Source organism: Neophocaena asiaeorientalis, unplaced genomic scaffold, assembly GCF_003031525.2.
Source record: "Neophocaena asiaeorientalis asiaeorientalis breed wild unplaced genomic scaffold, Neophocaena_asiaeorientalis_V1.1 scaffold102, whole genome shotgun sequence".
Taxonomy (NCBI): domain Eukaryota; kingdom Metazoa; phylum Chordata; class Mammalia; order Artiodactyla; family Phocoenidae; genus Neophocaena; species Neophocaena asiaeorientalis.
Genome location: NW_020175078.1, coordinates 2,876,751 through 2,898,446, shown reverse-complemented (window position 1 = coordinate 2,898,446; position 21,696 = coordinate 2,876,751). Strand labels below are relative to the sequence as shown.

The 21,696-nt window shown below is 38.7% G+C and overlaps 1 protein-coding gene across 1 annotated transcript in view; it reads left to right on the top strand.

The window, feature by feature from the left end:
• Window positions 1–21,696, top strand: part of THSD7B (thrombospondin type 1 domain containing 7B) — a 1,119,563-nt gene that overhangs the window by 370,115 nt on the left and 727,752 nt on the right. The window contains exon 5 of the mRNA XM_024764108.1: window positions 7,535–7,707. Coding sequence (XP_024619876.1) covers window positions 7,569–7,707 — 139 coding nt within the window. The 5' untranslated portion in view covers window positions 7,535–7,568. The remainder of the gene's footprint in view (window positions 1–7,534; window positions 7,708–21,696) is intronic.

Sequence of the window (21,696 nt, the reverse complement as noted above, 5' to 3'; positions counted from 1 at the left end):
GAACTAGAACAAAAAATTTCACAATTTGTGTGGAAACACAAAAGACCCTGAGTAGCCAAAGCAAACTTAAGAAAGAGAAATGGGGCTGGAGGTATCAGGCTCCCTGACCTCATACTATACTACCAAGCTACAATAATCCAGACAGTATAGTACTGGTACAAAAACAGAAATATAGATCGATGGAACAGGATGGAAAGCCCAGAGATAAACCCACGCACATATGGTCACCTTATTTTTCATAAAGGAAGCAAGATTATACAATGGAGAAAAGACAGCCTCTTCAGTAATGGTGCTGGGAAAACTGGACAGCTACATGTAAAAGAATGAAATTAGAACCCTCCCTAACACCATGCACAAAAATAAACTCAAAATGGATTAAAGACCTAAATGTAAGGCCAGATGCTATAAAACTCTTAGAGGAAAACATAGGCAGAACACTTTATGACATAAATCACAGCAAGATCCTTTTTGACCACCTCCTAGAGAAATGGAAATAAAAACATAAATAAACAAATGGGACCTAATGAAACTTAAAAGCTTTTGCACAGCAAAGGAAACCTTAGAGAATACGAAAAGACACCCCTCAGAATGGGAGAAAATATTTGCGAGGAAGCAACTGACAAAGGATTAATCTCCAAAACATACAAGCAGCCCATGCAGCTCAATATCAAAAAAACAACCCAATCGAAAAATGGGCAGAAGACCTAAATAGACATTTCTCCAAAGAAGATATACAGATTGCCAACAAACACATGAAAGGATGCTCAACATCACTAATCATCAGAGAAATGCAAATCAAAACTACAATGAGGTATCACCTCACACTGGTCAGAATGACCATCATCAAAAAATCTACAAACAATAAATGCTGGAGAGGGTGTGGAGAAAAGGGAACCCTCTTGCACTGTTGGTGGGAATGTAAATTGATACAGCCACTATGGAGAACCGTATGGAGGTTCCTTAAAAAACTACAAATAGAACTACCATACGACCCAACAATCCCACTACTGGGCATATACCCTGAGAAAACCATAATTCAAAAAGAGTCATGTACCACAATGTTCACTGCAGCTCTATTTACAATAGCCAGGACATGGAAGCAACCTAAGTGCCCATCAACAGATGAATGGATAAAGAAGATGTGGCACATATATACAATTGAATATTACTCAGCCATAAAAAGAAATGAAATTGAGTTATTTGTAATGAGGTAGATGGACGTAGAGTCTGTCATACAGACTGAAGTAAGTCAGAAAGAGAAAAAGAAATACCATATGCTAACACATATATATGGAATCTAAAAAAAGATGAACCTAGGGGCAGGACAGGAATAAAGACAGAGACCTAGAGAATGGAGTTGAGGACACGGGGAGGGGGAAGGGTAAGCTGGGACGAAGTGAGAGAGTGGCATGGACATATACACACTACCAAACGTAAAATAGATAGCTAGTGGGAAGCAGCCGCATAGCACAGGGAGATCAGCTCGGTGCTTTGTGACCACCTAGAGGGGTGGGATAGGGAGGGTGGGAGGGAGATGCAAGAGGGAGGAGATATGGGGATATGTGTATGCATATAGCTGATTCACTGTTACATAGCAGAAACTAACACAACATTGTAAAGCAATTATACGCCAGTAAAGATGTTGAAAAAAAAATTGTAGTTCTAGAAGACAGAATATAGTGATGTCTGCCACAGCTACCAAGTTGGTTTAGAAGGCTTGGCAAACTGGTTTTAAGCCCTCTTTCTATCAGTATGTCCTGTAGCACAAGTTTCTTCAGAGATAGGTAAAATATTTGTGTGGACTTATTGCAAAATTTTCTGTGGCTTTGTTATGTGATACAAACCTATGGCAATTTTTAATACCATAAACCCAAACTCATTGTATATTTTATGGTATGCTTGCAGGCCTCCCATGCTTGTATTTGATGTAATTTAGGATTCTGCAGTGAGGTACATGGAAGAAGAGGCTGGCAGTTAAAAGGTTTGAGGAAATTACTAAACATCTTGTCATTGCAAGGCCAGAGGTTACCCTCTCATAACATAGAGATGATAATACCTGCTTTCTCCTTAACAGGGTCAGTGTGAATCCTTAATGGGGCTCCTGCTACAGAGTGCTTTTAGCTCTTCAAACATATGGCATGAAGTCATAAGATTGGGAGGTTGAAAAACATCATCCCTCAGTCCTTTGGCGCAGGGCAGGGTAACATTCAAACCTTCCCTGAAATATTGCTAGAGTCAGGGTTTTTCTGAATTTTGAGAGAATCCTGACAATAGGAACCGTAAAACTTCAGTGAGTATTCTCTGTCTCTGGCAGGCACTCACCTCAGAACTTTCCCTCCATTATTTGATTGCATCCTTACTCACTAAGGGCTATGGGATGATGGCCCTCCTCATTTTGTAGGTGGGACCCTGAGGCTCCCAGGCTGGGGGATCAGCCAGGGTCACCACGTGTGATCCTCTAATCAGATCAGGGCTGTGGGCTCAGGCCATTTTTTTTTTTTTTTTTGTGGTTCGCGGGCCTCTCACTGCTGTGGCCTCTCCCGTTGCGGAGCACAGGCTCCGGACGCGCAGGCTCAGCGGCCATGGCTCACGGGCCCAGCCACTCCGCGGCACGTGGGATCCCCCCAGACCGGGGCACGAACTCGCGTCCCCTGCATCGGCAGGCGGACTCTCAACCACTGCGCCACCAGGGAAGCCCTGCTCAGGCCATTTTTAATCCAGCTTTGATGTTTTCTAGCTGAGGTGACTTTGGGATAATTATTTAACATCCTCAATGACCAGTTTCTTCTACATCTGAAAAATAAGAATAATTGCTCATAGTATTATGTGAGGATTAAGTGAAATGAGATGTAAATTGCCTTGCACAAGCTGCTGAGAGACCCTACACAGGGTTAGAAAGGATGTATATTTTCAGGGCTATGGAAAATTACTTGCGTTGGTATTAGGTCACATTATAAGTCTCTCTCCTTTCAGAGGAAGGTCACTGAGATCGTTTGCGAACAACTTACTACCTCTGTGACCTTGGGCTTGTCACTTACCTCTCCATGCCTCAGTTTCCTCACCTCTAAAGTGGGGGATAATGTGAATAACTAATTCATAAGGCTGTGGTGAGAGTTCGGTGAAGTGCTCAGGTCAGTATTTTGTATATTGACAGATTATGAGGGATGGAATGCAGTGCACCGTATTGCAGTCAGAAATTAGGCAAATCGCTGAGAAAAAGCAAATGCTTCTGTGATTTCTCCAGCAGTGTTAGTTAACTTGAATTAGGCAACTGGTTGGAGTCCCCATCCTGGTCAGTTGAGTCGGTCCTAACAGTGGGCGTCCTCCCCTCCAGCCCTTGTTACTCGGCCATTTTTATTGAACCGTTGTCTCTGCACAGTTGCCATCAGATGGCGCTATCGGGATATGCACGTTCAAGTTTGCTTTTCTCCTCCTCATTGCTGTTCCTTCAAGCGGCTAGCAAATTGGAAGTTTTTATTTTATTTTTAAGTTTTGTACCTTTTTAGATATTCAAGGACTTCAGCAATAAGATTACATTTAAGGGGAAATGAAATGCATCTGAAGTGTAAGGCACATTTTTCATAGTTTGAATGGCCTTTAAATGATTAGAAAACTGAGGCTAAAAGGAGAAACTTTTTTTATTTCTCTTAATATTCATCAGTTTAGAGCTAACCTTGCAAATACATTTTGGATGCTAAGATATAGCGTAAATATGCTGATTTGGACTCTCAACAATCTTCCTGAGGTAAATTATTCATGCCATCGTGGGTAGCACATGCTTCCTGCATAGTATGTTTTTTCATCATAGTCACAGCATTCTTCCATTTGTGTTTTACTAACAGAGGAGTGGCAGCTCTAATTGTTTCTTGTTTCCTCTTATTCTGTTTATTGTGAACTCTTGTGTGGCTTATTCAAGTAATAGATACAAGAATGACTTCCGATGTCTTCTGAGGAATAATTTAGTGAGTTTCAGGTCTTTAGAGGGAAGCGAGGCAGCATAGTTTAGTGGAGTAAGACATACCTGTGTTCAAATTCCATCCTGCACGTTCCATCAGCTCAACAGAGATTCTCCATTTACTAGTGGATGTAAAGCTTGCAGCATGGCGAATGGTGGAAGCTTCATCAAATCTAGTTTCCCATCTTCTGTCCTCACGCTTCTTGGGAAAAGACAGGTAACGAGGTATAGGATTATAGGTAATACAGATACTAAAAATGTGTGGGTGTTTTTAGGAGTAAGATTGCTGTGGTATCTTGAACTCAGATGTTTTGGTGCATTCTCTAAGAGCTCTATTTCAGAATTTTTTTTTTTTTTTTTTGGTCAAGATTAGTCTTAGGTTTCTACTGTCACTATCCTTGTTTTTATAAAAAATGTAGTGCCATATAGTTGATTTATAATGTGTTAATTTCTGCTGTACAGCTGAGTCATTATACATATTCTCTTCCATTATGGTTTATCACAGGATATTGAGTAGAGTTCCCTGTGCTATACAGTAGGACCTTGTTGTTTATCCATTCTATATATAATAGTCTGCATCCGCTAATCCCAAACTCCCAATCCTTCCCTCCCCCACCGGCCTCCCCCTTGGCAACCAGAAGTCTGTTCTCTATGTCTGTACTGTCCCTATCCTTGTTAATTAGTGATAGCCAGGAGATGGTGACCACAGGTGTCCAGTAGGCACCCCAAGCCACTCTGCTCAGGGATCTTCCACTGGCTTTGGTGAACACAAAAGGACCCTTAAAGCCAGTGGGTCCCTCTGCAGAGTCAATACAGGGCTCTGAGCCAGGGAGGGAGCCTAAAAGACCAGGGCTCACAGCAACGTGTGTTCAGGTCTTGCAATTAAAACCCAAAATTGATGCAAAATTCAAAATATTTATGTACAAATTACTGGCTAATCAATCCAGCTCACATACAGTCTCGCTGGAACTCCTTTTAAATCTCTTTTTGGGTTCCCACCTATGGCCATTTAGAGTCTAACAAACATGCTTCTGGTCCTCCATATCTTTGGCTTACATTGTAATGACATGAATACGCTTTTAGATATGCTGAAACTATGTCTCCCACTAATGAGAATGAACAGAGTCATCTTCCGTACCCTGGTCATTTCCCATCACAAAACAAGTGGCCTCAGTAGACAGCTGGTCCTGCTGGTTACCTAATTTATTAATAGTAATAATAATAGCTTTAGGGGTAAACTACCCCAAAACATGAATCATCGTTCTTATCAAAAGTTCTCTAAGATTACAATGACTTAATCCATCATTGTACAGAAGGCCAGTTCACTTGCTTTCCCAGGGGTATATTTTTCAACTAACTTGATTTGTAGGATTCACTAGGAAGTTATCTTGTTCTATGGGGGCAGTATTTTGATGTTTTTCAGGTGCCTTAATGGAATTCATGGCAATGGTGCCTTCTAAAAAATGTCCGTACTAAAGTTTTGTAGCAAATCTATATTATGAAGAATTAATCACCTATTCACGTGTGTGTGTGTGTGTGTGTGTGTGTAGACTTTAAAATATCATGATACAGTTCCCAAACCATTCACTGTTGTGTTGCTTGTTAAGCATGTGGATTTGCCATTAGCAAAGTGAAATACCCATCGTCTAGGGTGTGTGTTTGTGTGTGTGTGTGTGTGTGTGTGTGTGTGTGTGTGTGTGCACACAAAGGTGTCTCATGAAGGGGGTACAGTTTGCATCTAGTCCAGAGGTTTATGAATTGGGTCCAGTAGTGCCCCAAAGGTTCCGTGGAATAGTCTAACAGGCCACTCATAGGGACAAACAGGGGAGCTCTGTTGGATTTCAGCTGGAGCATTCCACTCTTTTCGATATTGGCGTGCAATGCAGAAATTTGAAGAAAAGCATTCGGTTACTTACCAACTATTATCTTCATCCCTGGACCAAGGCAGGACATCAGAGAGCTGTGTACTTGAACTCTATTGGTTGATTCCTTGTAGACTCATTTTCACTGATTTATACTTTGCCACTGTACCCTTGGAGTGTTCTAGAAGAGCCCAAGACCCCACTGACCACACATTGCTGTTGTCTGTTTTATAGATGAGGTGATGTTTTGAGTGCATCGCTCAGCACAGCATCTGTGTTGATGAGAACCCTTGGGGTAAAATCCCACCAGTGCTTGGAAGCAGGGGAATGCCTTCTCCTAAAACAATAAAAAAAGAATATATACTTTACTCCTACACATATGAGGGCTATAGTAGCCACTTTTTTTTTTTTTTTGGTCCCTAGGAAGTTCACAGTCAGACTTGCTACCCACTTTTAGCAATTCTTTGGTAAATATTTAGGGGGAAAAACTTCTACCCTTGACAACCTTTCGTACTGTTCCATCCTTTTATTGCCCTACACTTATCTGTCTTAATGTATTTTTCTAATACATGTATTGTGGCAGGTTACCCCAGATCTCTTTAACTCCACGTAGAATTTTCCTATTATCTTTTGGGCAACTACCTAGATGTCCTGTAGGCACATCAAACATAATATTCTCTAAAGAAAATTCTCTTTATCTTCCTTTTTAAACCTTCCCCTCTTCCCATTTCTCATTTTTGGTAGACGGGTCCCATGGGTCTGGAATCTGTCTTTTCTATTCTCTCTCTCTCATACATCCCACCCAGTTGTTAACCAAATCCTTTAAACCCAGCCTCTGCACTACCTTTCAAACTTCTCCTGATTCTCTCATTCATCAGTACTTGTGTGGACTATATCTCTAGTTTCATAACTGGACTCTATTTCTCTGAAATCATGTTATGAACATTATGTTCACTGATGTCAGTTATTTAAAAGTCATTTGCTCTCCTGTGATTCTTATTGTTATTATTTACAGCATGAAATCCAAATCTCTCACATGACATTCAAGGCTTTTTATAATTTGCTTCCCAACCTATGCTCTAAATCTCATCTCTGTCCATTCTTCCCTCCCGCATGTGTCCTTCACTGTAGCCACTTGCCCGCTCCCCGGTCCCCAAACACAAAATGCATTTCAGCACCTAGTTCTCTTGGCCTGAAATGCCCTTCCTGGCACCTTCAAGCCCTTTCCCCCTGGCTCCTCTCAAATATTACCTTGTGGAGATTTCCCTCTGTTTTTTCGTCACCACAGAAGAACTGATTGCCTTTTCCTCATTCTTTCTCTGTCATTCTCTTAATACCATTGTTAGAATGTTCATTGCCCTATTTGGACTTTGCTGTATGTACAGATCTTCCTCCAAAAATCATGGGCTCCTCAAGGAGTTTGGCTGAGTAGAAGGAGGGAATGAACCAGGTATCTGTCAACCCTGCTCTTAAAAGCAAAAGTAAACTGATTGGGGGACTGTAGAATCCCTAGAATTGATAACACCTTTCATGGGTAAAGATTGAAAGCATGGGCTAATTCACGTCTGACCCTAAAATGTTAATATCTTGTAAACTTTCTTTATGGTTATGGCACATTTGTAATGCCATTATGCTAAAGCTTCTAGCAGTCCAAGTGAGTTTTTGTAATTTCTTTACAGAAGAAACTTATGCGATGTTCTTTTTTTTTTTCTTTTAGGAATAGGCGAGTCAAGAGGCTGAAAATCTGAAGAATGTGTCCAAAGGGTAATCTGGCTGTCGTTCGCTGGTTATGGAGGGGCGTGAGGAAGCTATTTCTGTTACTTTCTTTCTTGCTGTCCCATGCAGCTCATTTGGAAGGCAAAAAGGATAATCAGTTCATCTGGAAACCAGGTAGGGATGTCCTGGCTCTTCCTTTGTCCCATTTTCATTAATGAGAAGACTGTTCTTTCCATCCTTGTACTTCTTATTTGTGGAGGAGTGGGAAATCTCCAGAGAGGGAAAAACTCGATTCTTCTTCTTTACAATACATTTGATTCTTATTCCTGCATAATTGTCACCTCCATCCATGATGCTTGTTATCCTTCTGAATTTTCATGTTGTTGTCAATTAAAGTGATGATTTCCATAGTTACATCTGCTGCTCCTTTCTCAAATATATCACCGCTGTGCAGCACATTTGTAGCGAAAATGGCATCTGAATTTAGCTGATATCCTCAGCTAAAAATGCTTTGGACCAGTAATATATGTCTCTTTCTCTTAGGGTACAAACTAGTTAGCTCTTTATTATTGAATGTTTTCTAGCATAGATTCTGTATATCTAAGTTTTGGAGCATGAAAAATTATCCTAACAACTTTGCCCATTAGTTATAATTTTACAGTTGCCTTAATGTGTTCTGAGATCCTTAGCTACCTCGTACATAAGTATATGAATAAGTTGAGTTGAGGTTTGGAGACTTGCATATAACTTACGTTCTTTTCTAGGTATTTCCTTAATGTGGCTTTGGAAAAGGTCTGTTTAATTTTAAAGGCTAATACTTTATCAGCTTAGATTATGAACCCCAAATATCTTGGCTGTTTGTATCACTGGTTTTTCTTTGCCCTAGATTTTAATTTTCTTAAAGTTTCACAATTAGATCATTTAAAATATGTATTACTGTTTCAAGAGTCCATTCTTGCAAATATAGATAACTTATACACCTGATATCTTAGAACTGGAAAATGTGATGTTGTAGAAGATCTATGGTCCTCAGAGAGTTTTCACTTTAGTCTCATCATCCGTAAATTAAATAGACTGCAAACATATTATGTCACCATGGAAATATGTATAATAGTGTCATTTGCAATATTTAAATGGTTTTGCAAAAACAAAAATGAATTATGCTTTAAAGTATATTAAGTAAAATCCCAGCACCATTAGGGATACAGTCTGGAGGAAATTGAATTGCATTAAAGCCCCTGTAAATTAATTTAATTTTGGGCTCTAATACCACATTAATGATTTTCATGTTTTACCTCACAGTAGTTTTAGGAAGTTTGGAAATAGTTCTAAAAGTCAAGATTGCATTTATGTGAAGGAGGCTATTTTATTTTAATCAGAAAAGAGTAAACCTTTTATCAGATCTAAATAAGCACATTTATATGACTGTACTCCTGTCTAAAGTTCTCAAAAAAGTGCAATTAAGATGGAAAGTAGCAAATCTGAAACGTGAATGGGATGCATTAAGAAAATGCGCTTCTGCAACGAAGAGTAGCCCCTGCTTGCTGGAACTAGAGGAAGCCCGCGTGAAGCAACAAAGCCCCAACACGGCTAAAAATAAATAAACTTAAAAAGTAAATAAATTTAAAAGAAACTGGGCTTATTTTGAAGGAAATTTTAAAAATAGGCCTGCTTTTCTAAAAGTAGGTCAATGGAACAAGCTGGTACAGACCCACTCTACAGTGGGGATGGACACTTTGATAGCTGTCACACTTAAGTTTCAGAAGTGAGCATCCTTCCCATCAGATGTTTTGCACTGTTCAAAATGAATATCCATGTCATCACTCTTATTTTCTCTGGTATTCGTTCCTTCTTTCCTTCATTAGTGTGCCATCAAAAAGATAATAACACATATCTTTTCCCATATGGTTTTATTTCTCAATTACAAATTTATTACTTGTTTGTGATCAGACATTTTAAAAGTTGACAAAATTTCAGAGATATAAAACTAAAAGCCAAAGTCTAGGCCATGTGTTCCACTCTCCCTTTTCTTATATATCCTTCAGAAACATTCCTTGCACATGTAAGTACATCTCTATGCATAGTTGTGTATATAAATCACACGAAATACACACACATAAGTTTTACTATAATTATTAGTTAGGGTTCTGCCAAAAAAAGAAATGGTACATGCGAAGTAGGTCATTGAGAAGAGTTTAATAAAAGAACTATTTACAGAAGTAGGAAAGTATGAGCAAGGTTTAAGATCAGCTACCAGGAATTGTGGAGTGCCCCTGAGCAGGTATCAATCTTTATGACACTGGGTCTGCAGCAGCAAAGGAAGGAAGTAGTTTCCGGAATCTGGAGAGAAAACTTTTTTATGGAGAGGGTGCTTGAGAGATGCTCTGGCCTTTAGAGGGATATAAACAAAGTGCAGAGAAAAGTTGGGAGGAGGCTCAAGGTGATGAATCGTCCTTGTCCTCACGTCTCCTGCCAGGGATCTCATTGGCTGAATCCAACCAGAAGCTACAAGGCAAGGGAAGGGAACCCATCCCTTGCCTTGTAGGTCCCAGGTCCATACAGACCTGCCTCCTGGGCAGGAAGCCAAGTGTGGAATGGTGGAGAATGTGGATCTGAAAATATCTAATTTTTACATACCTGTTTGTACATTCACACAAACACTGTTTCAAACAATCAGAATCATACTTGGCAGAATCATCTTCTCCAGGTTGCTTTTATCATATAATGATGTCTGGATGAATATTACACATTAGTGCACATGGGTCAGTTTCATCTTTTAATGGTTGCATAGTTTTCTTTTGTACTTTTGTTTAATAATTTATTTAAACAGTGCCCTATTGGTTTATCTTTTCTTTCCCTATTGCCTGGCATTTCAGTGGCTTTTAGTTTTTTGGTATTATAAATAGTACCGACATGAATGCAACATTATTTTAAAGGCAGTAAATCAATTTGAGGAGTCATATGCCCCAGAGCATTCTGGGTCATCACCTTCAAAGACAACCTCAACATCTTAGAATCTGTACCTACTTATGCATGATTTATCATTTCTTATTTGCATTTAAAGAAAAGCTCAATTGCAGTTTAACTGCATTTTTTTGGTAGTATATTATCAAATCCAACAACTCAGGTCCAGTGTAATCTGGAATTTGAATAGATTTCCCTGGAGACCCAGATAAACATACCTTATTTTAGAAAGCTGGAAACCATTCTCTGGATTTAGACTGTGGCGCCAGTCACTTAAGCTCTTTGCTGGTATCTATTGTTTTTCCCCTGAATCCATAGTTTAGATGTTAGTCAGCCTCATCCAAATTAGAAGCATTTCTAAGTGAGTCCTGGCTTTGGAAAAACAATGGATTGATGAAGAATAAGTGAGTGATATGTTATGTTGCTAAGGATTTCTCTACTGCGTGAGAGTCTGATGAGATGTAGGCTGTGGGGCCATTGATCTGGCAAGGCTGTCATCATTGTGATGAGATCTGTTGATCAATATTTAGTGTTGGGCAATTGGACATCCATGCCAAGAAAGAAGGATCATGTCAGCAAGCGTGTCAGATAAGGAGTGATGCTATGCTGCGTGTTGTTTTAAGTAAACACACAGCTATTCATGTCTGCATGCTTTGTAGAGATGAACAGATCATGGACTCTGAAGCCACAATAACTAGTGGTCTCTTAAAAAATTTCTCAATATTGGTCCTAAGAGGTTCATTCATTCCTCCGATCGTTGTTGAGACCTTATTGTGTGCGAGGAAGTATTACAAATACATGAGATAAGTTGACAATAAAACTGACAAATCCTTGATCCTCATGAACAGGCTAATAAACACGATCAAGAAGTTAAATAGAGAGTGTGTTGGATGGTGATGAGTGCTTACGAGGAAAGATAAGGCAAGGAGGAAGGATATGCAGTGATAGGTGAGAGACTAAGAGTTTTTTTTCTCATTGTAGTTTTTAAATTAATTTATGTATTTAATTTTTATTCTTTTGTGGTACGCGAGCCTCTCACTGTTGTGGCCTCTCCCGTTGCGGAGCACAGGCTCCGGACGTGCAGGCTCAGCGGCCATGGCTCACGGGTCCAGCTGCTACGCGGCATGTGGGATCTTCCCGGACTGGGGCACGAACGTGTGTCCCCTGCATCGGCAGGCGGACTCTCAACCACTGTGCCACCAGGGAAGCCCTTAATTTATTTTTTTATTGAAGTATAGTTGACTTATAGTGTATTAGTTTCAATTGTACAGCAAACTGATTCAGTTATATATATATTCTTTTTCAGATTCTTGTCCCATATAGGTTATTACAAAATATTGAGTATAGTTCCCTGTGCTATACAGTAGGGCCTTGTTGTTGTTTATCTATTTTATATATAGTAGTGTGTGTATATTACTCCTAAGTTCTTAATTTATCCCCCTGCCCACCTTTCCCCATTTGTAACCATAAGTTTGTTTTCTCTCGGTAAGTCTGTTTTTGTTGCATAAATAAGTTCATTTGTATCATTTTTTTAAGATGCCACACATAAGTGATATCTGAGAGACTGACATTTGAAGTGGGTGGGCTATGGGCTGCCTCACTGAGGAAGGGAATTTGAGTAAAGACCTGAAGGAAGTGAGGGAGCCAGCCATGGGGATATCAAGGAATATCCCAGATGGGGGGAACCACAAGAGCAAAAGGCCCTGAGGCAGGCGTGGCTGTGGCATGTTTGAGGATCAGAGAAGAGGCCACCGTGCTGGAGCAGAGTGAACATGGAGGGCAGTGATAGGAGGTCAGGTCAGAGGGGTAATCAGGCCCAAATCAGGTATGTCTTCATAGGTTGGAATACAATTTTGGCTTTTACTCTTGGGAGAGATAGAAAGACATGGGGGAGTTTTTAGAGAGTGGTGACGTGATCTTTTTTTTAAAAAATAATATTTTAATAGGATTATCTTGGGTGGTCAGTTGCGCAAGTGGTCACGAGGAAACCAGCTGGGAGGCTACTATGGAAATAAAGATGAGTGATGATAATAGCTTGAATGAAGGTCATAGCAGAGAAGGTGGTGAGAAGGGGTTGAAGATCAGATATATTTAAGGCCATGGTTTTCTACCAGGGGAGATTGTGCCCAGCAGGGGACATTTGGGAATGTCACAATTGGTTGTCACAACTGGGTTGTGCTAGCTACATCTGTGAGTAGAAGCCAGGGATGCTGCTAAACACTCTGAAATGTAGAGGACAGCCCGCACAATAAAGAATTATCCTGCCCAAAATGTCAGTACTGCCCAGATTGAGAGACATTGTTTTGAGGTAAAACCATTATGATTTACTGGTGTGGGGAGGGGGAGGGAGAGAGATACAAGGGTGATACTGAGGATTTGCCCTGAGCAACCAGGAGAGTGGAGTTGCCATCATTTAACCTGGGCTACTGGGAAGGAGCTGGCATGGAGGGAATATGAGTAACTTGGTATAGGACATGTTCAGTTTTTAAGTCTGTTAGAAATTCACATGGAGATGTTGACCAGGGAGTTGGGTCTGAATTCAGGAGTCAGGTCTCTGCGACAGATATAAGTTTAGAAGTCCCTAGCATTGAGGTAGAATTTAAATGTATAGCCTTAGAAATGAAGAGGCGACCTTGAAATTTGTGATCCTGTGTATATAAAGGATAAGTTTCTAATTTACTTCCTCTGGGCCAAATGACATTAAAAAAATTATGGTGGTAAAATACACATAACATAAACTTTACCATTTTAACCATTTTAAAGTATACAATTCATTGACATTTAGTATATGCACAGTGTGTTGGAAACATTACCACTGTCTACTTCCAGAACATTTTCACTGTTCCAAATTACATTTTACAAGTATTTATAAAAAGACTGGAAAACAATTTGCTGTGAATAATGAGGTCTGAAAGAAAAAAAAAATCCATATTTGTCTTTTTGTGAGAGGTTCTTTTAATAGCTTTAAGTCATCCTCAGAGGTCACTCCGTATACTAGAAAAAGCATACTTTGTATACTTTGTACACAGGCGGACTCACATTCAAGTCCTAAGCATCTAGAAAGGAGAAAGTTATTTAACCTCTCTGAGCCCTATTTATCTATTGGAAATGAGGGCAGTAAATAAGAGGACTGGTTTGAAAATCAAAGTAAAACAAATATATTGAAAAACTTAGTGTATTGTAGCTACTCATAAATGTTAGCTATTTATCATTATTATATAATTATTTGATGTTTGAAATATTCTTGCTTTTATGTTATGCAGTTTTTGCATACTTTTTTCCTTTAGACTCACAAAAGAGGTGAGATCAACTTGACAGCTATATATACTTTCTTAGTGAATGGTCATAGGTAATTTTGCTGACTTTTTAGCTCTAAAACTTTCTATATGACAGACTCTTGGAACGTTTTAATTTCAGTAGATCCTTCCCGGTGAATAAAAAGGGTGAGAATAATGACCTGTGTTCTAAGAACTAAGTAGATAAGTTAAAATTAATCTTTTTGAAAGAAAAAAGCGAGACTATGAAAATGATGTTGGGTAAGAAAAAAGGATCTTACTTAGGTTAATATTTAATTATATCTTAAATAATAACTTTTTCAGAGTTGAAAGGACTTTAAGGAAAAATGATATTATATATATATATTTATATGTATAAGTTTAGGAATCTTAGAGACAATACAGTGTTCTTCGGATAAAGCTAATTTTTTGGATATGTGCTAGAATTTAGTAAAATATTTCTTCTGAGAATTTTATTAACTTGGAATCATTTAAATTACATCTATGGCTATTAATTTATCTTAGAGCTATGTGTATAGTAAATTCTCAATGGTGTTATTTCTGTGATATCAAAAAACATAGAAATGTATGGCATGGGATTCACTGCTAAAACCTCTAATTATTTCTCCTTGGAGGCCACAAGTACTAATTTGGTAATGTTCCCAATAAGCCAGAAAAAGTCTGTATTACCTAAATAATTTGAAATAAATTACTCCGATTTTTTTCTAAGTATTACTATAATGGAGGCTCCCTGAGGAGAGAGATGTTGTTAGTTTTATTCACTGATATATTCCCAGTACTCAGAACATAAATAAATGTTGCATAAAATATCCCCAGCACATTAAGTACTTGGAGAATGAGGGGCGCTGTCTTGTGTGCCTGTGTGCGTGTGTGTGTGCGTGTGTACGTGTGTGTATTTAGGGGAGTTGAGAAGTGAAGAGGTGAAGAAATAGAACATATGATACATGTGATTCTAGAACTTGAAATATTGGGGTGGTCAAAAAGTTCGTTCAGATGTTCCCATAAGATGGTACGGAAAAATCCGAATGAACTTTTTGGCCAACCCAATATGTATTGAAGAGAGGATATGAAATGATGAAAACCAAAGTCAACCTTATAAATCAGTAAACATGAAAATTAATGATCTGTATTTTCTTGTTCCTTGGTTCCAGTACCATTTCTGATCATCTCTGGAAAAGATGTTGAACACAATTTGTATGAAAAATAGGTACACATAGTAAGAAATTTAACTATTCCTGCAATTCTCATGATGAGATATTACAGTTGCATGTTGTCTTCCATTTAATTTCCTCAGAGACAGCCAGTTTCAACTCTTTTTACTGTTTATCCTGATGTTTACCTCCATATTTCTAAGTAATATACTCATTGTTGATATTTCTTGATTTGTGTTGAATATTTCCTATTGATTTTCTCCTATGTCAGCTGAAGATTTATCTCTCATCTACCTACCCCTTTCCCTCCTCATTGCCTCCCTTGAAAGTAGTTATATCAAAATACTTAGATCAATGAACAGTGATTGTATTATTATTTCTACATAGATACGGTTCTCTGCTGAGTCAAGCAGTGTACCATACTTCCGCCTCCTTTTTTTTCAGCTTTTTGTTTTATACAGAAATTAAAAATTGCCTCATCTTTTCTTTTGCTTTGCCTTCTTCAAGTCTACTGCTGCTTTCCCCCTGATGCTCCAGCTGACATACCCATATTAATTTTTTTCTTGTAGCAATGTGGAGCATCTTTATTTTTTAAAAATATTTATTTATTTAATTTTATTTTTGGTTGCATTGGGTCTTAGTTGCAGCACATGGGACCTTCGCTGTGGTATGTGGGATATTTCGATGCAGGGTGCAGGCTCTTTGTTGTGGTGCATGGGCTTCTCTCTAGTTGTGGCGGCATGGGCTCCAGAGCACGTGGGCTCTGTAGTTGCAGCTCACGTGCTTAGTTGCCCCGTGGCATGTGGGATCTTAGTTCCCCGACCAGGGATTGAATTCGTGTCCCCTGCATTGCAAGGCGGATTCTAAACCAGTGGACCACCAGGGAGGTCCCCCATATTAATTTTTTGAAACATTTAAGCACTGTTCAAAACACTTTATTATGTTTTTTGGGGGGAGATCTTTCCACAGCCCTCTGCCCTCCTGATTCAGTGTGGACTGCTGCACAGTTTCTCATCTTGAACCCCTTGTTCCCAGTTCCAGTACCAGTTCTCTTCCTTGCCTTTGTGGCTTTATTTTCTAGAACTGCTAAAATAGGGTACATTGGAAGTCATTTTTCATGTCTGAAAGGGTCTCTGCTTGTCATATACTTGACTGATAGCTTGGGTGTGGAGTTCAAGGTTGCAGAGCACAGGTTCCGGACACGCAGGCTCAGCGGCCATGGCTCACGGGCCCAGCCACTCCACGGCATGTGGGATCCTCCCGGACCGGGGCACGAACCCGTGTCCCCTGCATCAGCAGGCGGACTCTCAACCACTGTGCCACCAGGGAAGCCCCACTGAATATTTTTTATTTCAGCCAGCACATTTTAAATTTCTAAGATATCTTATTCTATAATTTTTAATTTTTTTCACATCTTTATTGGAGTATAAATGCTTTACAATGTTGTGTTAGTTTCTGCTGTACAACAAAGTGAATCAGCTATATGTATACATATATCCCCGTATCCCCTACCTCTTGGGGCTCCCTCCCACCCTCCCTATCCCATTCCTCTAGGTTGTCACAAAGCATCGAGTTGATCTCCTTGTGCTATGCAGCAGTTTCCCACTAGCCATCCATTTTACATTTGGTGGTGTATATATGTCAGTGCTACTCTCTCACTTCATCCCAGCTTTCCCTTTCCCCCATGCCCTCAAGTCCGTTCTCTACATCTGTGTCTTTATTCCTGCCCTGCCACTAGGTTCATCAGTACTGCTTTTTTACATTCCATATATATGCATTAGAAATGGTACTTGTTTTTCTCTTTCTGACTTACTTCACTCTGTGTGGCACATTCTTGGTCCAGCCACCTCACTACAAATAACTCAGTTTCGTCCCTTTTTATGGGCTGAGTAATATTCCGTTGTATATATGTGCCACATCTTCTTTATCCATTCATCTGCTGATGGACATTTATGTTGCTTCCATGTCCTGGCTCTTGTAAATAGTGCTGCAGTGAACATTGTGGTACATGTATTTTTGAATTATGGTTTTCTCAGGGTATATTCCCAGTAGTGGGATTGCTGGGTCATATGGTAGTTTTTTTAAGGAAGCTCCATACTGTTCACCATAGTAGCTGTATCAATTTATATTCCCACCAACAATGCAGGGTGGTTCCCTTTTCTCCACACCCTCTCCAGCGTTTATTGTTTGTAGATTTTTTGGTGATGGCCATTCTGACCGGTGTGAGGTGATACCTCATTGTGGTTTTGATTTGCAATTCTCTAATGTTTAGTGATGTTGAGCATCTTTTCATGTATTTGTTGGCCATCTGTATGCCTGCTTTGGAGAAATGTCTATTTAGGTCTTCTGCCCATTTTTGTTTGTTTTTGTGATATTGAGCTGCATGATCTGCTTGTATATTTTGGAGATTAATCATTTTGTCCATTGATTCATTTGCAAATATTTTCTCCCATTTTGAGGGTTGTCTTTTTGTCTTGGTTATGGTTTCCTGTGCTGTGCAAAAGCTTTGAAGTTTCATTAGGTACTATTTGTTTACTTTTGTTTTTATTTCCCTTACTCTAGGAGGTGGGTCTAAAAGGATCTTGCTGTGATTTATGTCATAGAGTGTTCTGCCTATGTTTTCCTCTAAGAGTTTTATAGTGTGGGTCTTATAGTTAGGTCTTTAATCCATTTTGAGTTTATTTTTGTGTATGGTGTTAGGGAGTGTTCTAATTTCATTCTTTTACATGTATCTATCCATTTTTCCCAGCACCACTTACTGAAGACGCTGTCTTTTCTCCATTGTATATTCTTGCATCCTTTGTCAAAGATAAGGTGACCATATGTGTGTGGGTTTATTTCTGGGCTTTCTATCCTGTTCCATTGATCTATATTTCTGTTTCTCTGCCAGTACCATATTGTTTTGATTATGGTAGCTTTGTAGTATAGTCTGAAGTCAGGGAGACTGATTCCTCCAGCTCCATTTTTCTTTCTTAAGATTGCTTTGGCTGTTTGGGGTCTTTTATGTTTCCATATAAACTGTAAAATTTCTTTTTCTAGTTCTATGAAAAATGCCATTGGTAATTTGATAGGGATTGCACTGAACTTGTAGATTGCTTTGGGTAGTATAGTCATTTTCACAATATTGATTCTTCTAATCCAGGAGCATGGTATATCTCTCTGTTTATGTTATTTTTGATTTCTTTCATCAGTGTTTTATAGTTTTCTGAGTACATATCTTTTGCTTCCTTAGGTAGGTTTACTCCTAGGTATTTTTTTTTTATTGTGATGGTAAATGGGATTGTTTCCTTAATTTCTCTTTTTGATCTTTCATTTTTAGTATATTGGAATGTAAGAAATTTCTGTGCATTAATTTTGTATCCTGCAACCTTACCAAATTCATTGATTAGTTCTAGTAGTTTTCTGGTGGCATCTTTAGGATTCTCTATGTATAGTATCATGTCATCAGCAAACAGTGACAGTTTTACTTCTTTTCCAGTTTGGATTCCTTTTTCTTCTCTGATTGCTCTGGCTAGGACTTCCAATATTATACTGAATAATAGTGGCAAGAGTGGACATCCTTTTCTTATTCCTGATCTTAGAGGAAATGCTTTCAGTTTTTCACCAATGAGAATGATGTTTGCCTTGGGTTTGTCGTATATGGCTTTTATTATGTTGAGGTACGTTTCCTCTGTGCCCACTTTCTGGAGAGTTTTTATCATAAACTGATGTTGAATTTTGTCAACAGCTTTTTCTGCATCTATTGAGATGATCATATGGTTTTTATTCTTCAATTTGTTAATATGGTGTGTCACATTGATTGATCTGCGTATATTGAAGAATCCTTGCATCTCTGGGATAAATCCCACTTGATCATGGTGTATGATCCTTTTAATGTATTGTTGGATTCTGTTTGCTAGTAGTTTGTTGAGTATTTTTCCGTCTATGTTCATCAGTGATATTGGTCTATAATTTTCTTTTTTTGTGATATCTTTGTCTGGTTTTGGTATCAGGGTGACAGTGGCCTCGTAGAATGAGTTTGTGAGTGTTCCTCCCTCTGCAGTTTTTTGGAAGAGTTTGAGAAGGATAGGTGTTAACTCTTCTCTAAATGTTTGATAGAATTTGCCTGTGAAGCCATCTGGTGTTGGACTTTTGTTTGTTGGAAGATTTTTAATTACAGTTTCAATTTTATTACCTGTGATTCATCTATTTTCTAAATCTTCCTGGTTTGATCTTGGAAGGTTGTACTTTTCCAAGAATTTGTCCATTTCTTCCAGATTGTCCATTTTATTGGTATAGAGTTGCTTATAGTAGTCTCTTATGATCTTTTGTATTTCTGCAGCGTCAGTTGTAATCTTTCCTTTTTCACTTCTATTTTTATTGATTTGAGTCCTCTCCCTTTTTTCTTGATGAATGTGGCTAAAGGTTTATCAATTTTGTTTATCTTTTCAAAGAACCAACTTTTACTTTTATTGATCTTTGCTCTTGTTTTCTTCGTTTCTGTTTCATTTATCTCTGCTCTGATCTTTATGAATCTTTCCTTCTACTAACTTTGGGTTTTCTTTGTTCTTCTTTTTCTAGTTGCTTTAGGTGTAAGATTAGATTGTTTATTTGAAATTTTTCTTATTTCTTGAGGTGAGCTTGAATTGCTATGAACTTCCCTCTTAGAAGTGCTTTTGCTGTGTCCGATAGGTTTTGGATCATCGTGTTTTGATTGTCATTTGTTTCTAGGTATTTTTTTTAGCTTTTTGATTTCTTCAGTGATCTCTTGGTTGTTTAGCAGCACACTGTTTAGCCTCCATCTATTTGTGTTGTTCACTGTTTTTTTTTCCTGTAATTGTTATCTAATCTCATAGCATTGTGGTCGGAAAAGATACTTGATAAGAATTCAGTTTTCTTAAACTTTCCAAGGCTTGATTTGTGACCCAAGATGTGGTCTATTCTGGAGAACGTTCCGTACGCACTTGAGGAGAAGGTGTATTCTTCTGCTTTCAGCTGGAATGTCCTAAAAATATCAATTAAGTCTATCTGGTCTATTGTGTCATTTAAAGCTTGTGTTTCCTTATTTATTTTCTGTCTGGATGATCTGTCTATTGGTGTAAGTGGGGTGTTAAAGTCCCCTAGTATTATTGTGTTACTGTCGATTTCCCCTTTTATGGCTGTTAGCCTTTGCCTTATGTATTGAGGTGCTCCTGTGTTGGGTGCATAAATGTTTATAATTGTTATGTTTTCTTCTTGGATCGATCCCTTGATCATTATGTAATGTTCTGCTTTATCTCTTGTAACATTCTTTATTTTAAAGTCTATTTTAAATGATATGAGTATTGCTACTCCAGCTTTCTTGTGATTTCCCTTTGCATGGAGTATCTTTTTCCATCCCCCTCTCTTTCAGTCTGTATATGTCCCTTTGTCTGAAGTAGGTTTCTTGTAGACAGCATATATAAGGCTCTTGTGTTTGTATCCATTCAGCCAGTCTGTGTCTTTTGGTTTGAGCATTTAATCCATTTACATTCAAGGTGATTATCGATATGTATGTTCCTATTACCATTTTCTGAATTGATGTGGGTTTGTTTTTGTGGGTCTTTTTCATCTCTTGTGTTTCCCACTTAGAGAAGTTCCTTTAGCATATGTTGTAAAGCTGGTTGTGTGCTGCTGAATTCTCATAGCTTTTGCTTGTCTGTAAAGTTTTTGATTTCTCCATCGAATCTGAATGAAATCCTTGCGGGGTAGAATAATCTTGCTTGTAGGTTTTCCCTTTCAGCACTTTAAATATGTCCTACCACTTCCTTCTGGCTTGCAGAGTTTCTGCTGAAAGATCATCTGTTAACCTTATGGGGATTCCCTTGTATGTTATTTGTTGCTTTCCCCTTGCTGCTTTTAATAGTTTTTCTTTGTATTTAATTTTTGATAATTTGATTAATATGTGTCTCAGCATGTTTCTCTTTCGGTTTATCCTATATGGGACTTTCCGCACTTCCTGGACTTGATTGACTATTTCCATTCCCATGTTAGGGAAGTTTTCAACTATAATCTCTTCAAATATTTTCTCAGACCCTTTCTTTTTCTCTTCTCCTTCTGGGACCCCTGTAATTCTTATGTTGGCGCATTTAATGTTGTCCCAGAGGTCTCTGAGACTGTCCTCAGTTCTTTTCATTCTTTTTTCTTTATTCTGCTCCCTGGCAGTTATTTCCACCATTTTATCTTCCAGCTCACTTATCCTTTCTTCTGCCTCAGTTATTCTGCTATTGATTCCTTCTAGAGTGTTTTTAATTTCAGTTCTTGTGTTGTTCATCACTGTGTGTTTGCTCTTTGGTTCTTTACGATCCGTGTTAAATTTTTCTTGTATTTTCTCCATTCTGTTTCCGAGATTTTGGATTATCTTTACTATCATTACTCTGAATTCTTTTTCAGGTAGGTTGCCTATTTCATCTTCATTTATTTGGTCTTGTAGGTTTTTACCTTGCTCCTTTATCTGTAACATTTTTTCTGTCATTTCATTTTTTTTTCTTGAAGTGGGGGTGCTGTATTCCTGTCTTACTGGTAGTTTGGCCTGAGGCGTCCAGCACTGGAGTTTGCAGGCAGTTGGGTATAGTTGGGTCTTGGTGCCGAGATGAACACCTCTGGGATGCCTCACTCTGATTAATATTCCCTGGAGTCTGAGGTTCTCTCTCAGTCCAGTGGTTTGGACTCAGTGCTCCCACCACTGGAGCTTGGGCTCAACCTCTAGCTGGGAACTGAGATCCTGCAAGCTGTGTGGCACAGCAGAAAAAAAA